The sequence below is a fragment of the Podarcis erhardii genome (genome assembly GCF_964252035.2).
Source record: "Podarcis erhardii genome assembly, chromosome: 11".
NCBI lineage: Eukaryota > Metazoa > Chordata > Lepidosauria > Squamata > Lacertidae > Podarcis > Podarcis erhardii.
Genome location: NC_138501.1, coordinates 36,697,828 through 36,712,565, shown reverse-complemented (window position 1 = coordinate 36,712,565; position 14,738 = coordinate 36,697,828). Strand labels below are relative to the sequence as shown.

At 40.7% G+C, this 14,738-nt stretch overlaps 1 protein-coding gene across 2 annotated transcripts in view; it reads left to right on the top strand.

Annotated features, from left to right (window-relative positions):
- MAP3K1 (mitogen-activated protein kinase kinase kinase 1) overlaps positions 1-12,070 on the top strand; it is a 63,419-nt gene extending 51,349 nt beyond the window's left edge. For both annotated transcript variants that reach the window (XM_081880694.1, XM_081880693.1), the window contains exons 13-20: positions 300-489; positions 647-1,919; positions 3,501-3,653; positions 4,248-4,410; positions 4,741-4,872; positions 6,529-6,671; positions 8,132-8,263; positions 9,411-12,070. In XM_081880694.1, coding sequence (XP_081736820.1) covers positions 300-489; positions 647-1,919; positions 3,501-3,653; positions 4,248-4,410; positions 4,741-4,872; positions 6,529-6,671; positions 8,132-8,263; positions 9,411-9,560 — 2,336 coding nt within the window. In that variant the 3' untranslated portion in view covers positions 9,561-12,070. The remainder of the gene's footprint in view (positions 1-299; positions 490-646; positions 1,920-3,500; positions 3,654-4,247; positions 4,411-4,740; positions 4,873-6,528; positions 6,672-8,131; positions 8,264-9,410) is intronic.
- Positions 12,071-14,738: the final 2,668 nt, after the last annotated feature.

Sequence of the window (14,738 nt, the reverse complement as noted above, 5' to 3'; positions counted from 1 at the left end):
ATGGAAATGTGAATGAAGGACAAACCTTTCCAATGTCATTTATTTTGGGAACTTTGCTTACAGCATTAAAAAAGGGGCGGAAACTGGTTCTTCTTATATGAATTCACTTTAGTGGCAAGCAAAAGCAATCAGTATCAGCACTGGTGAAATTCATGAGTAGTCTGAAAAATTGTAACAGGTTGTAACACCCCCCCAAAAGTGACTTGGCTGAAAAGGGGAAGAGCTTCACATAACTTCACATAAAACAATATATTTTGGTGATATATCTTTAATTCTGTTTAATTCTTTTTCTTTTGTAGGGTCCATTGGCATTGGTGGTATTGATTTTGTCTTAAATTGCATCCTTGGAACACAGCCTGAACCAAACAATTGGCAAGCACTGCTTGGGCGCCTTTGTCTTATAGATAGACTGCTGTTGGAGTTTCCTGGTGAATTTTATCCCCACATTGTCAGTGGGGATATTTTACAGGCAGACACTGTCGTAGACAGGTACTACATTAGAAAATATTGAGTTTAGAAAATATTTTTTTTTACATAAAAAACACTTTTTGTTAACTATACCACAGTTGACTTGCTGCTTTAAATGCTTGGTACGCTTTATTTTTCTGCTGCAGAGACATTAACTCTGCTTTGTGTTTACTTTTAGGTACAAAAAGCTGCTGTCACTGTTGAACTTTGCTCTGCAGTCAATTGACAACTCCCACTCAATGGTTGGCAAATTGTCACGGAGGGTATTTTTAAGTGCTGCCAGAATGGTTGCAAGAGTACCGCACGTGTTTATTAAACTGTTAGAAATGTTGAGTATGACGAGCTCAACACATTACACAAGGATGCGCCGGCGGTTGATGGCTATAGCAGATGAAATGGAAATTGCAGAAGCCATCCAACTCGGTATGGAGGAGATGCATTCCGGCGAATGCAGGCGCGAATTTGCACAGCCACCAGTTCCTGATAACTCTCCAGAGTCCACAGAGAGCAATACTCCAAATAACACGATTCAGTTATCAGGGAAAAGTGGGAAAGGTGTGGGTGACAAAAAAACAAGTGCCAGTCCAGAGGACATTTCTGATATGGTGGCTGGTATATCTCTGGGACTTTCTGTTGCTTCAGGAACAATGGAGCAACCAAAACCAGCCGTTCAAACAAAAGGCAGACCCCATGGTCAGTGCTTGAACTCTTCTCTCTCATCCTGTCATTCCCAATCCGTATTCCCAACTTTGTCGTCCCCCACTACGCCATCCGTACCCACGGGCGCTGATGTTTCTAAACTCAGACCTCAGGGATTTGTTCCCTGCAAAATGCCCTCTGCTTCTCCTCAAACGCAACGGAAGCTTTCTCTCCAGATTCAAAGAAACTGTGCTGAACATAAAGAATCAGAAAAACTGTCTCCTGTCTTTACACAGGCCCGGCCTTTGCCATTCAGTCATATACACCGGCCAAAGCCATCTCGACCTACTCCATGTGAAATGAACAAGCAGGGGGAAGCCTCCAAAAACAGCATGACGCTTAATTTAAATGATATATCACAGTGTGATAGCAATAGTAGTAGCAATAATAGTGCAATCATACCAAGTGAAGAGACTGTTTTCACCCCTGTGGAAGAAAAACGTAGCCAGCTGGATATTAATACAGAACTCAATTCCAGTATGGAGGACTTACTTGAGGCTTCGATGCCAGCGAGTGATGGAACAGTCACGTTCAAATCTGAAGTGGCGGTTCTGTCTCCTGAGCGCGCGGAAAACGACAACACATACAAAGATGATGTGAACCATAATCAGAAATGCAAGGAAAAGATGGAAGCTGAAGAAGAGGAAGCTTTAGCTATTGCCATGGCAATGTCAGCATCTCAGGATGCCCTTCCAGTAGTTCCTCAATTGCAGGTTGAAAATGGTGAAGATATCATAATCATTCAGCAGGATGTGAGTACACTGGCTTTTGTATTTTCTTAGTCTACCTGTATTTACTGTTGTACAATGCATTTCTTGCGTTTGATTTGGAAAACCAAAGGAAAAACAGTTTTGCCCTTTAAGACACAGTGGGTTGCTTCCAAACCATGCCATTCATCCGAAGGGGGAGGGAAGCCATTTTCAGCCATTGCCCGCTGAACCTGCTCCAGAAGCTGGGGGCTCTCTCAACCAGATGTACGGGGCTGTGGGGCGGGAGGTAGGTAGCTGAAAATGACTTCCTTTCCCATTCCACTGACAAAAGCTTTGCCATCAGCTGAGCAACACTTTTGAAATGAAACCATAATGGTTCAAGGAAAACTCAACCGTATTTTGGTGGCTATGCATGTCACTTTTTCCTTCAGCCAGTTTACCTGGGGGGGAAATGGGCATACTTTGGACTTCAACTATAACTGGGTTCTGTGTCCTGTCCATAAAAATAGTTAATTGAAGCTACATACCAAGCTCTAAGGCACGTCACTTCATTTGTTTATATATTAGAACTGGGGAAAATAGGTATAGGGAATAGCATGTTGTTTGCATGTGGTGGGTAGGGTTTACTGATACCATCAAGCCTAAATGAATGTTTGGGGGGGGGTTGTAGTAACTGAATTATCACTTAGAGCTGAAAGAAGAAATTAGGGTAGCAATGAAAGTAAGAGTGCGCTTTGAGCGCAAATTGATCATGCATGGAATCACAACTGAATATACAAAATGCAAAATAGAAGTAGGACTGAAATCTGTCTGGTGGGCATTATCTTGCCCAGAGGTGAAATACAGGCACGCCAGGCCTTGAGGTCTGCAATCCTACTCCCTCTGCACTCTGTGGAATTAGATTGCTTTAAGACAGGAATTCAGTATTTACTCTGTGCTAATTTGGTTATCTCTGTGTGGATATTGTCACTTACATGGTTTAGTCATTAGATTTAGGTGACACTTGGAGTTGAGAAGATTTCTTTTTCTGTTCTGTTCTTTTTGGTGAGGGGCAATAAAGTTAATTGTCTTGCTTCCCAACTGGCGTGTCCTCTAGACTTCCACAATAACCTCCACCAGTCAGCAAGGTACAAATGTTTTATCAACGCCCCCCCCCCTCCGTGATACATACCAAACACTACAAATGTTGAAGAAATAACATACATATAATTGCTGGTACATAGTTTGCAATTTTATTCATTATCTGTTACTGGGAGAGTATTGTTTCTTCAGTGCAGTGGTTCTCTAGAGGTTTCTTAGACTATCCTACCCCCTCCATTTGTTTTTGTGTTTTACTTTTTTTGTCTTTGCAGTAAGAAATATCTCATGGTGATATTTCCAAATGTAAGACTTTATTAAGTGAGTAGTTCGAAAGCGAAACATTAGGACTGGTTAGTTTTTAGAATTTGAACAAAACCCTATATACAGGTACTGAATTTGTGCACCCCATGGTCCTGAAGAAACTTGGATACAATCATTGTGTTTTGAATTTATTAGGATGTGTGTCTTTTAAAAAAAATATCCTTTTCTTGGGTAACATTGGGTGTTAATGGGTTCACAGACAGCTATTTGTTTAATTTGCAGACACCAGAGACGCTGCCTGGGCATACCAAAGCAAAGCACCATTACAGGGAAGATATAGAATGGCTTAAAGGTCAACAAATTGGCCTTGGTGCCTTTTCTTCATGTTATCAAGCTCAGGATGTTGGAACTGGGACGTTAATGGCAGTGAAACAGGTAAATGTTCCTCTGTTGTGATGTGGAAGTTTTGTCAGCATTAACTTAATATTCGGAAAAGAAAATCAAGGTAGTGCAGAGGTCTAGAAAGATTTGTCCTCAGTTATGTTAGTTCTGAAAATTTTGACACTGGTTTCTTTTACACATAATCTGCCCAACTTGATGCCTTAGGATAAGAAAGGACTTGGACTATTGGAGGAAGTGATAATGAAAACTGTTTTTATTCTAGGCAGCTCCACACACTAAGTCCCTCCATCCCCTTTGCATGGGAAGAATCTTTAGGAAGGTGGGAAACATACATATTCAGCAAGAGTGTTTATCTTTCTTACTGCACTTCCCATGTCATAGTTTATACATTTCTCCAAAATCCATTTATCTCCACATGTGAAGTGGCTGCCTGTGGCTGTTTAAGGGAAAGAAGAAAGCAAGAGAACAGAAGCAGAAGTTTTATATAGTGGGTAGAATCAGATAGCCTGTCCTATGTTGAACCTCTTTCTTGAAGGTGCTCAACATGGTTTGCAGCTTCAGTTACAACAATGTCAATACGATCCTCTATGGTTGAAGCAAAATTTGACCTGGATTTGTGTGATGCAGGTGACATATGTCAGGAATACATCATCTGAGCAGGAAGAGGTGGTAGAAGCTCTGCGGGAAGAGATAAGAATGATGGGTCATCTAAATCACCCTAATATAATCCGGATGATGGGTGCTACGTGTGAGAAGAGCAATTACAATCTCTTTATAGAATGGATGGCAGGTAAGTGTGCCCCCAAACTGCATTCATCTCTCTCCACCTGCCTCTAGTAAGTCCGTCCCTTTTGCCATCTCTCTAAATTGAAATTAACTTTACCCAAATTGTGGGATGTTAATGATACAATACTATGTTTCGTGTACATGCCACTCTTTCTGATAAAGGAAACTCTAAACTACTAGGACCCCAAAAGTAAATTCAGAAAGTTGAGCTTAAAACTATTTCACTTGCCTACATTGGTATACCCAATTTTGAAACTATTTCAGTGGCAGTAAAATCCAGATTGTTTTCATGAGCAGTGTACTAGTGACTGAAATGTTAACTCTCATCTTCCAGGGGGATCTGTTGCTCATTTGTTAAGTAAATATGGAGCCTTCAAAGATTCTGTGATTGCAAACTACACTGAACAGTTGCTTCGTGGCCTTGCTTACCTTCATGAGAATCAGATAATTCACAGAGATGTCAAAGGTAAGAACAGTGCTACTATAGTTATTATAACCTGTAATTGTTTATTTATTAAATTTGTATACCACCCTGCGGTTCACAGCATAAAAATGCATAATACATAATAATAATCTAGAGTAATAATTTATTTCTTATACCCTGCCCATCTGACTGGGTTGCCCCAGCCACTCTGAGCAGCTTCCAACAGAATATAAAGAGACAAAAAACAGGAACAGAAACAAAATAAACCTCACTAACAACAAGGAAATAGGATGTTACTCAGCCAATGGAGAGGAACATTTTCACCTGATGCCTAAAGGCATATAATGAAGGCATCAGGCAAGTCTCCCTGGGGAGAGCATTCCACAAACAGGGAGCCACCACAGAAAGGACCTGTTGTTGTGTTGCCACCCTCCTGACCTCTCATGGGAGAGGCACATGAAGAACGATGATCGCAGGTCTGGATTGATGGCATCAAAAGCCACTGAGCAGTTGAGGAGAATTAAGGAGGACACATTATCCCTGTCCTGACAGAGGTCATCATACAGGGTGACCAAAGCAGTTTCTGTGCCCAAATGGGCCTAAACCCTGATTGAAATGGAAAACTGATCTAGAAAATCAGTTTCCTTCAAGGGCACCTGAAGACAGAAGGATACCATGGCTGATAGTACCAAAAGCCACTGAGAGGCTAAGGAGAATTAACAAGGACACATTCATCCTGTCTCTCTCCTGACGTAAGTCATCATGCAGGGTAACCAAAGCAGTTTCTGTGCCAAAGTGGGTGTAAATCCCAATAGAAATGGAAAACTGATCTAGAAAATCAGTTTCCTTCAAGAGTGCCAAGACTTCTGTTACCTTTGGATTTTGCACTTCTCCAGATTTTGTGATGCAGTTCTCAACTCTCAAAAGCCATTAACTTAATTATTAAAAAGCACTTTTAAAGATACAGTATTGTAAGATATATAAATTTATGTGCAAACTTTTCTGTTAAAAATCCAGAGATTAATGCAACAACGAGATAGAATAGATTTATGATTGAACACATGTAATGCTAACGTGTCTAGTTGGGGGAATGGGTACATAAAGGCTTTTATTTTTAAAAAATTGTATTTGAGGTTTGCTGTCCTCCTTTAGGTTCTTCATGCATAAGATTTGTCTTTATATTCTTTGTGTTCTGAAAACATTAAACATCAATAGAAGAAATGGTGGTGGTGGTGGTGGTGGTGATATAGTCTACTCAGTGGTTTTTGTTCTCACTTATGTCTAAACTGTTTGCAAGCAGGATAAAAATGAATTTTGGCGAACACCCAAACCCACACCCAAATGTAACTTGCTACAGCAGTATTGCAAGACCTTCTGTTGATAAATATTGCCCCTGTTTCTCTTCCAATAGCAAAAAACAGAGTTTGGTTTACAGAGGCAGAAATCTTTCAGGTGTTTTTTCAATATTTTGTGGGAGAAAGTCACTTTTGGAGAAAGGCTGCAATTTTTGGTTATATGGCATTGTCTAATTTTGAATGGAGGCTATTTGTGTACACTGAAGGAAAATACCCAAATCTTTGGGATTCTGATTGATAGTAATTTTTGTTTCTACCATGTGTGTGCGCCCAAGCCTGTCTCCCTCCCTCACACAGACCCACGCACAGCAGCAACTAAATTAATTTCTTATTACGTTCACAGGTGCCAACTTGTTAATTGACAGCACAGGCCATAGGTTAAGAATTGCGGATTTTGGAGCTGCAGCTAGGTTGGCATCTAAAGGAACTGGCGCTGGAGAGTTTCAAGGACAGTTGTTGGGGACCATTGCATTTATGGCACCCGAGGTAAGAATTCAGTGGGGCAACTTTGGGAAAAGATTAACTGCTTGATTATTATCTGAAGGTAGAAGAGGGGAACCTGTGGCCCTCCCAGATGTTGAACTTGCAGCTCTGGCTGGCATGTTCAATACTCCGCATCACTGGCCTACGTGCTTGCTCAGCTGCAATACCTAAAGAGGCATCCTGTGCAATGCAGACGAGAGAAAGCAGTGTAGTTTTGCCCTACTTGCCTTTTAAAAGATTATACACTCCTTTGTTCCACTACTTGGATTGGCAAACATGTGACTATAACAACAACTATGGTTATTCGAATCAAGCCAACTTGATCAAGGTTGCCTGCACCAAACCATGCCATGCTATCTCTGTGTCTGCCACCATCTTATTTTGAACCTCTTGAGTAGGACAAGATCTCTGAAGGTAGTGAGTTTAAACTAAGAAAAGAGTTTGCTGCCAGCAGCAACCCCAGAAACACTCCAGCCCACATCCCGTTTCCCCTCCCCCTTCCCCTTGAACAAGAATGTAGCAAATTTGAGCCAATGGTCTGAAACATGGAAAATTGCTCCTTGGGTCTGTATCTAGTTACTGCTCTTAGTTATTGCTCTTTGTCACTGTATCTAGTTATATTTCTACCTGTTTGTTGTGCAGAACAGGTTAGATTAGGTTAGATTACTGCAGTACATGGGGCTGCCTCTGAAGATGGTTTGGAAACTTTGCTGGCGGAGAATTCAGCGGCCAGGTTGTTCACCAGGGCAAGATGATTTAAGCACATAGCACCAATCATGACCCAGCTGCACTGGCTGCCAATTAGTTCCCAAGCCCAAATCAAAGTGCTGGGTTTGACCTATAAAGCCTTAAACAGCTCAGGACTGCAGTATCTCAAGGACCACCTCTTCCCATATCAACTGGCCCAGACCCTGTGACTGAGGGTTGGCAACACGAGAATGAGCCTTTTCTGTGGTGGCTCCATGCTTGTGGAATGTGCCTTTGCTACATATCTTCAGGCACCAGGCAAAAAGATTCCTCTTCTCCCAGACCTTTGAGCAGGCATAGGCAAACTCGGCCCTCCAGATGTTTTGGGACTACAATTCGCATCATCCTTGACCACTGGTCCTGCTAGCTAGGGATCATGGGAGTTGTAGTCCCAAAACATCTGGAGGGCCGAGTTTGCCTATGCCTGCCCTTGACTAATTAAAAAAATTATGGCCTTTTAAACTGTGTGTGTGCGATTGTGGTTTTTTTGCTGTTCTTGTTGTATGTATTTTGTTTTTATATTGTAAACCTCCCTTTGCTCCTTGGATGAAGAGCAGTATAGAAATCAAATAAATAAGTTGTCAGTCCTGCCATAATCCCACACAGAGGTGTCTGCTGAAACTATCATTTTATTAACCATGGAAGATTCTTAAAATACTTTCTATACTGCTGCTAGAAGATTTATAGAAATTAAACTTGTCTTTCTTCTTCTTCAGGTGTTAAGAGGCCAGCAGTATGGTAGGAGCTGTGATGTGTGGAGCATTGGTTGTGCCATTATAGAAATGGCTTGTGCTAAACCCCCCTGGAACGCAGAGAAACATTCCAATCATCTTGCTTTGATATTTAAGGTAAGGCGATAAGTAAGAGAATTATCTACAAAGCCTGTAGGTGGAAGCAATTCCACTGGGAACTTATACCATACAGACAACATTGAAACAAATTTAGAGCTGCCAAAAATGTTTGTTTAAGTTCTTTTAAAAGGACAATGTATTCTATTTTGAAAATATCCTAGTTTGAAAAGTACCCACAGTTCTCTAATATGTGCATCTTATGAAATTTGCCCTAATTAAGAATATCATATAAGTACAGTATATCCATTAGCATGGTCCTCCCAAAGGAATGTCTTGAGGGGCACATTTTTCAGGATTCTGTTTTTCATAGGTTTAGGACTGGGTTTTATTACTGTACTTAGAGTTGCAAATAAGGGATCAGAAATAGACAGTGATTGGGACTTCAGCAAGAACTTACTAAACCCTGCTGTGCATGATCTACCCAGTGATCCTGTTGCTGTCATCCATAGCTGAATAGTACCATACCCTGTTCAATAGCAACTCCGTCTTTGGAAAGACCATTCACTGAAATGATGTACAAGGATGAAGAAGCTAGATAGACTGGAAACAGTGTTATAGAAATTAAAGAAGAAAATTTAGAGATTTGAGTAAAGTCTTCAGGGGCAGTGAATATTGGCAGAACTCTTAAATGTAAGCTAGGTGAACTACAGATGTGGATCTTGTTTATGCTAGTTGTTTACATCAGTTGGTTTAGTGTTACTGCACAACTATACCAATTTGAAAAGGCAAATGCCCTGATTGAACAAGACAACTCTTTTTTTTCTAGGAATCCTGCAGATCAGATATTGTAACAAATTCTGGGCTAAGCTGCCCCTTTTTCCCCTCTTTTTTTTTCTGCTTCTGCTGCCATTATGTTTTGATATTGTGTCTGTGTGAAATAAGATAGTAAGCAGTTACAAAACACACACAAACACAAACACATTTGGGGGAATAACTCCAATCCTAAAGTTCTATGGGTGGGAAATACAAAATGTGCAAAAGATAAAGACAATACATGGTAAGCAATGCTAACCAGACTACATGCAATGTAAGCAAGATGTCCTGTAGTTCAGTGTCTTGCAGAGGTTTTGCTCTAGTCTGCATCCAGGGGTATCCTACGAGAAGGAATCCTGAACATAACCTGTGTTTGCTCTTCTGATTGTAGATTGCCAGTGCAACCACAGCTCCATCAATCCCACCGCATCTCTCTCCAGGCTTGAGGGATGTGGCGCTTCGGTGTTTGGAGCTTCAACCTCAGGACAGACCTCCAGCAAGGGAGTTGCTGAAACACCCTGTCTTCCGCACTACGTGGTAGTTTGTTATGTAAAAGTGGGGATACACTGAACATGATGCTACTGAATATAGAACAGTGCTGGTCTTCCTGTGCAGTTTTGCATGGCAGTATGTATTAACTGTTCTGCTGGCCTTAACTATACATTTTTGAGGACTTGAGGTCAGTAGAGGACCTGTACTTAAGTATGTGACTGACAAATCGAGATCTTTACCTAAGCTCAGTATGCAACATTTCACAGACTGCAGAAATATGTAAACTGTGCCTTTCTCAAAGATCTGGCTCTTCGTGAACAAAAAAGCAATTCCTCTTTTAAATCTGCATGATTATTTAGTGGAAGAAGTGGTTTTTAATTTTTTTATTTTGGAGCACTTTTTCAGCAATACTAGTAGCTGAGGGGCTCAGGAGTTATTTAAAAACTGCAATCCCATTTCCATTTCACACCATGCAAACATCACCAGTTATGGGCTCTACAACCCAATTTAGGTTGTTTTCGTTACTCATCATTAAGAAGGTACAGTGTCTGTGCATTATATTTTCCATGTTCTTTAAGTGGAGGGAAAAAAAAACAGTTGATAGTTTTGAATCCACATTTTGCCTTCCTAAAAGTCACTGACCATGGCAATTTGGGTTCAATGTGCATTTACTGCTAGCCTTGTAACTTCCCCTTGGAAGTTACAGTTCTGTGTTTTCATTTTATCCTTCAGGGAATAAGTGATTTTTTAAAAACACGCCCATAGTAGCTAGAACTTGGTTCAAGCTAAATATTGCTGGATAACCTGTTATAAAAGACTGTGATACAGATTGGTTTGAAATCTGGAATAAAATACTGCCATTGAGTCAGTATTTTAAGTGGGAAGCGTTGGGAGGGGGAAATGCACAATTACTTTCGATAACAGAATTTGTAACCAAGGGTCAAATGAACTGTTTTGGAGCCTTTCTTTCATGTAATAATTCTCATGGTAAAGCTGTGTAGAAAAGTTTTATGTCAAGCCTACCACTACCCAGCTTCCATTCTAAGTCAACCTTTGATGGGAGCCAAATATTAAAATCCAGTCTTACTCTCAATTTACCACTGTGTTCATGTCCACCATTGTTGGATTTGCCTGCTGTTTTCCTTCTACCATGCATCATCTGTTTACAGTTACAATTGATAAATATGTAATTTGGCAATATTTTAAAAAGGAAAAGAAAATCACTTAAGCTCTTTTAAAAAAATATTAAGGGTTTTTCAGGAAAAAAATGTGCTTGGACTTGAAAAATATAACCCACAAGTATAATGTGAGAAAATTCTTCAACAAGAGTGCAAAACTACTTTTTAGCAAAGATTTTTAATTGTTTCATGATTGTTTTTAAGGGCAGGCTTCTAGATTTTGATGAATGGATTACTGAAGGAAAATGGCAGCTATTCTTTTGCTTTTGGTCAGTCTTTTTGAAATAAAATACTGGTTGTGTTTATAATCAGTTTGTTTTAATAACTGTTCAAGTTTTAACTCTTCAGAAGCCAGTTGAATTATTGACCAGAAATTGGTTATGCTCAAAGACTCAGGACAAACTAAATAAGCTATAGTACTGTACATTATTGACAATGTACGACTCGCTGATTGGAAACAAAACAAGTGAGGTTTACAGCAGTGATCATGCTAGCGTGAAATAAAAGCAATGTCATTAAATGTGGATGTGCATTTTTCTTAAAACATTACCTGCCTTTGCTTTTTGAAGATTGACAGGCTTTGAAGAGTTAAAAAAATCGAAATGTGAAGTTTGGTAGCTCTGTATTTGTATTTGACTTCTGTTTCTTGACAGTTTAGAATTTACTCTGATCAGATTGTTTCCAAGTCTCTTCTGTGCAAGCTTTAAAGGATGCGCTCTTGCCAATTCATGTACTGGAAGATCAGTTGTCAGATTAATGCAGTTTCTGACAAAATTGTCAATTGTATAAACTGATGAACCTCAGCTAATCAGTATTACCTTTCTAGATCACCATGTCTACCACATATCAAATTCAGACTGCCTCTAGGTGTCTAAAAGCATTGTCTGAGTTTGTTTGCATTTCCCTCAGCTTGCTGGTAATTGTGGGGTTTTTTAATGCAGATGTGATGTAATCTTATTTTATTTGGATCAAAGCTGGACTGAAAATTGTATTGTGTAATTATTTTTGTGTTCTTAATGTTATTTGGTACCTAAGTTGTAAATAACGTCTACTGCTGTTTATTCCAGTTTCTACTACCTCAGGTGTCCTATAGATTTTCTTCTACCAAAGTTCACTTTCACATTGAAATTATATTTGCTATGTGACTGATTTCCTAAGACTTCCAGGGCTTAAGGGCTAACTTCTATTAGCACCTTACTGTGCAAGTAAATTTTAAAGATCTCTAGGTTAAGAAAATTTGGCTTCATTATATCCTTTGTTATTTTAAATATATCAAGATATTTTAATTAAAGTTTTTACCCCTTTGAACCAATTTTATAGTATAATTTGTACCTATTTTGGTGGTTTTGTCTTTATAGTAAATAAAAGATTTTGGACAAAAGCTGCCCTCCTTTATGGTAATGAACTGAGTTTAACAAATACATTGGCATTCATGTACACATGTATTTTCCTTACAATATAGTCAGCAATCAAACACAAGGTTTTAAAGCCAGCTTTTTGCAGCTGTTTATATAGTTTGAAAAATGCCTGTAAATAAGTATTTTAATCCCTTTCTACTCTTTTTCTTGGCAGCATGAACACTTCACAGTAGGCAAGCTCAAGAGAGCTATCTTGCTCAGTTCTGATTCTCCTTCATTATACTCATTGTCTGTGTAAACCTTAAGGGCACAATTTACTAAGCATAATTTTTATAATATCTCTTGTTCATTGAATTAGGGTTCCACAACAGCTATTTGTACCCACAGTCACTGTTACGCTGCCAGATTAAACATTCTGGGACACAGAATTGGGATCTGGTGAATTGTTATACAATAGAACTACTGGAACATTGCTTACAGCTGCTTAACAATCTATTTAAAATGCTTTTAAAAGACTCACTAGGCAGACTTCAGAAGAGAACATAAACCAGTTGAGAGCTAGATCCTCCACTAGACTGAGTGACATGCTATCTCTTTTTGCCACTCAACACACAGTAGTGGGTTCCTTAGATATACCTGCCTAGGGAATACCCAGCACATAGGATCATGAATAGTGCACTGAGGACTGCAGAGTGTTCTTTTGAATTCATGGAGGGTGATGTGGCAAAACCTGATGGGCACTCCCATCATATGAAATATAACATCATTTATACATAATACATGATTGTGTGTATTGGAACAAAGTTTTTCTTGTAATGAGTACTTAAAAAACAAGATTAAACAATCCATTGAAAAGGCTTGTTGAAAAAAGATGGCCCAACAAGCATCTACTACTGTTCACCTGATAAGCAAATAGATGATTTCAAATGGTAGGTGCTGCTACAATAAAAACCTGATTTGTACAAGGTATGGAATGGACCTCCTAGTGAGATGGTGTCTGCAGGTCCTATCCTGCAGAGTGCAGTGATTGGATGGGTATATAAGGTATGAGATTATTTTAGGTGTCCTGGTCCCAATCTGTATAGGGCTTTGTAAACCAGTACAAACACTTAGAACTAGTACCTAATTGGCAGCCAGTGTTAATTCTTTCAACAGCAGCATAATATGGTGGTATTCTGCCCCAGGGAGCTGTTGAAACAACTACAGTTTGCACTAGCTACAGCTGCTGGGTCAACCTCACAGAGGGCATTGCAGTAATCCATTCTAGCAGTTACCAGCACATGGAGAACAGTGGCCAAACCATCCTGGTTCAGAAACACACAGCTGTCTTATCAGCCTACAGACCTTTAGGAGGAGTATGATCCTGTCCAAAGCAGGAATAATCCAGACTTTGGGACTGCTCACTCACAGCACTTCTCCCTTGCCATAATTTGGACTCAGGTTTTTTGGTCCAAATCCAGCCCATCATCAGGGCTGCACAGCCTCTCCTCATTCAGATGTTACAGAAAAAGAGCTGGGTATTAGCAGAATACTGACAGCTTCCCCCAAATCTAATGACTACTCCGAAAGGCTTCTTGTGGATGACAAGAGAGTACTTTCCAGCATGTGCACACACACACCAGGGACAACTGGCAGGAGGCTGAAAAAGAAAACTGAAACCAAACCTGGAGTTAGGGCCAGACCCACTGTAAAACTGTGTCCCCAATACCCATCTCAGTAGGCTGAGAAGGATCCCATGGTTAATGGCATCTGAAGCTCCTTAGATATCAAATGCCCATCTTTCAGCAGCCACACAAGGGGGAGTGGTGCAGGGGTTGGTGAGTTGGATCAGGACCTGGGAGATGCTGCTGGCTGGGGCTGAAGCTGGAATCCAAAAACATGGGGGGGGGCGCAAGTTCCCCCATCCGTGGTGTATCATAGCTGTCAACTTTCAGATTTGAAAATAAGGGACCAGCAGCCTCACCTGTCCTGGGGATATCACCTGTCTACGGGATATCTAACAATCCGGGATAGCAGCGGGAAGCAGCGCTGGAATAAGGGAATTTCCCGCAAAAAAAGGGAAGGTTGACAGCTATGTGGTGTATACATGCTGTTCCCGCGTGGCTTTTAAAACTTCCCAAAAACCCACTGCGCTGGCTGCAAGGTGCAGCCCGAGCCATGTGCACATTTGCTTGAGAATGACAAGTCCAGTGGGTCTTACTCTCCCAAGTAACTTACTCTCCCAAGGGTGCTGCCCCAATCTGCGACCAATAGGAAAAGGGGAGCCCTTCTGAACTGTCCTGAAATCCCCAGCTTGGAAGCTAATGGAATAAGGCGCATTAGGAGGCTGACTGAGCGCCTAAAGCGGAAGTAAACTCCGTCTCCCTAAAACGTCCCCCTGCGAAACTGCGCCCGGGGTACATTTGGTTCCACCGGCAGGTTTCTCTCCGCGGATTCAAAACTCTCTTCAATGAGTGTCGTCTGAATGGTTGGTTGTTTGCTGCTGCTGCTTCCATGCCCGTGCTTGATAAGGTTTTCGGCGGCTGCTTGCGCAGCTAATTACAGGCAAACTCCTCCTGACGCCCGAATTTACTTTGGCCCATCCGTTGCAGGAAACAAACGAAGAAGCCGGTGGGGTTATCATCCGCTCGCAGATGTGCTGCGAGGCGGGTCAGGAGACACGCGTGTGAAGGCAGGCTCCTTAAACTTTCG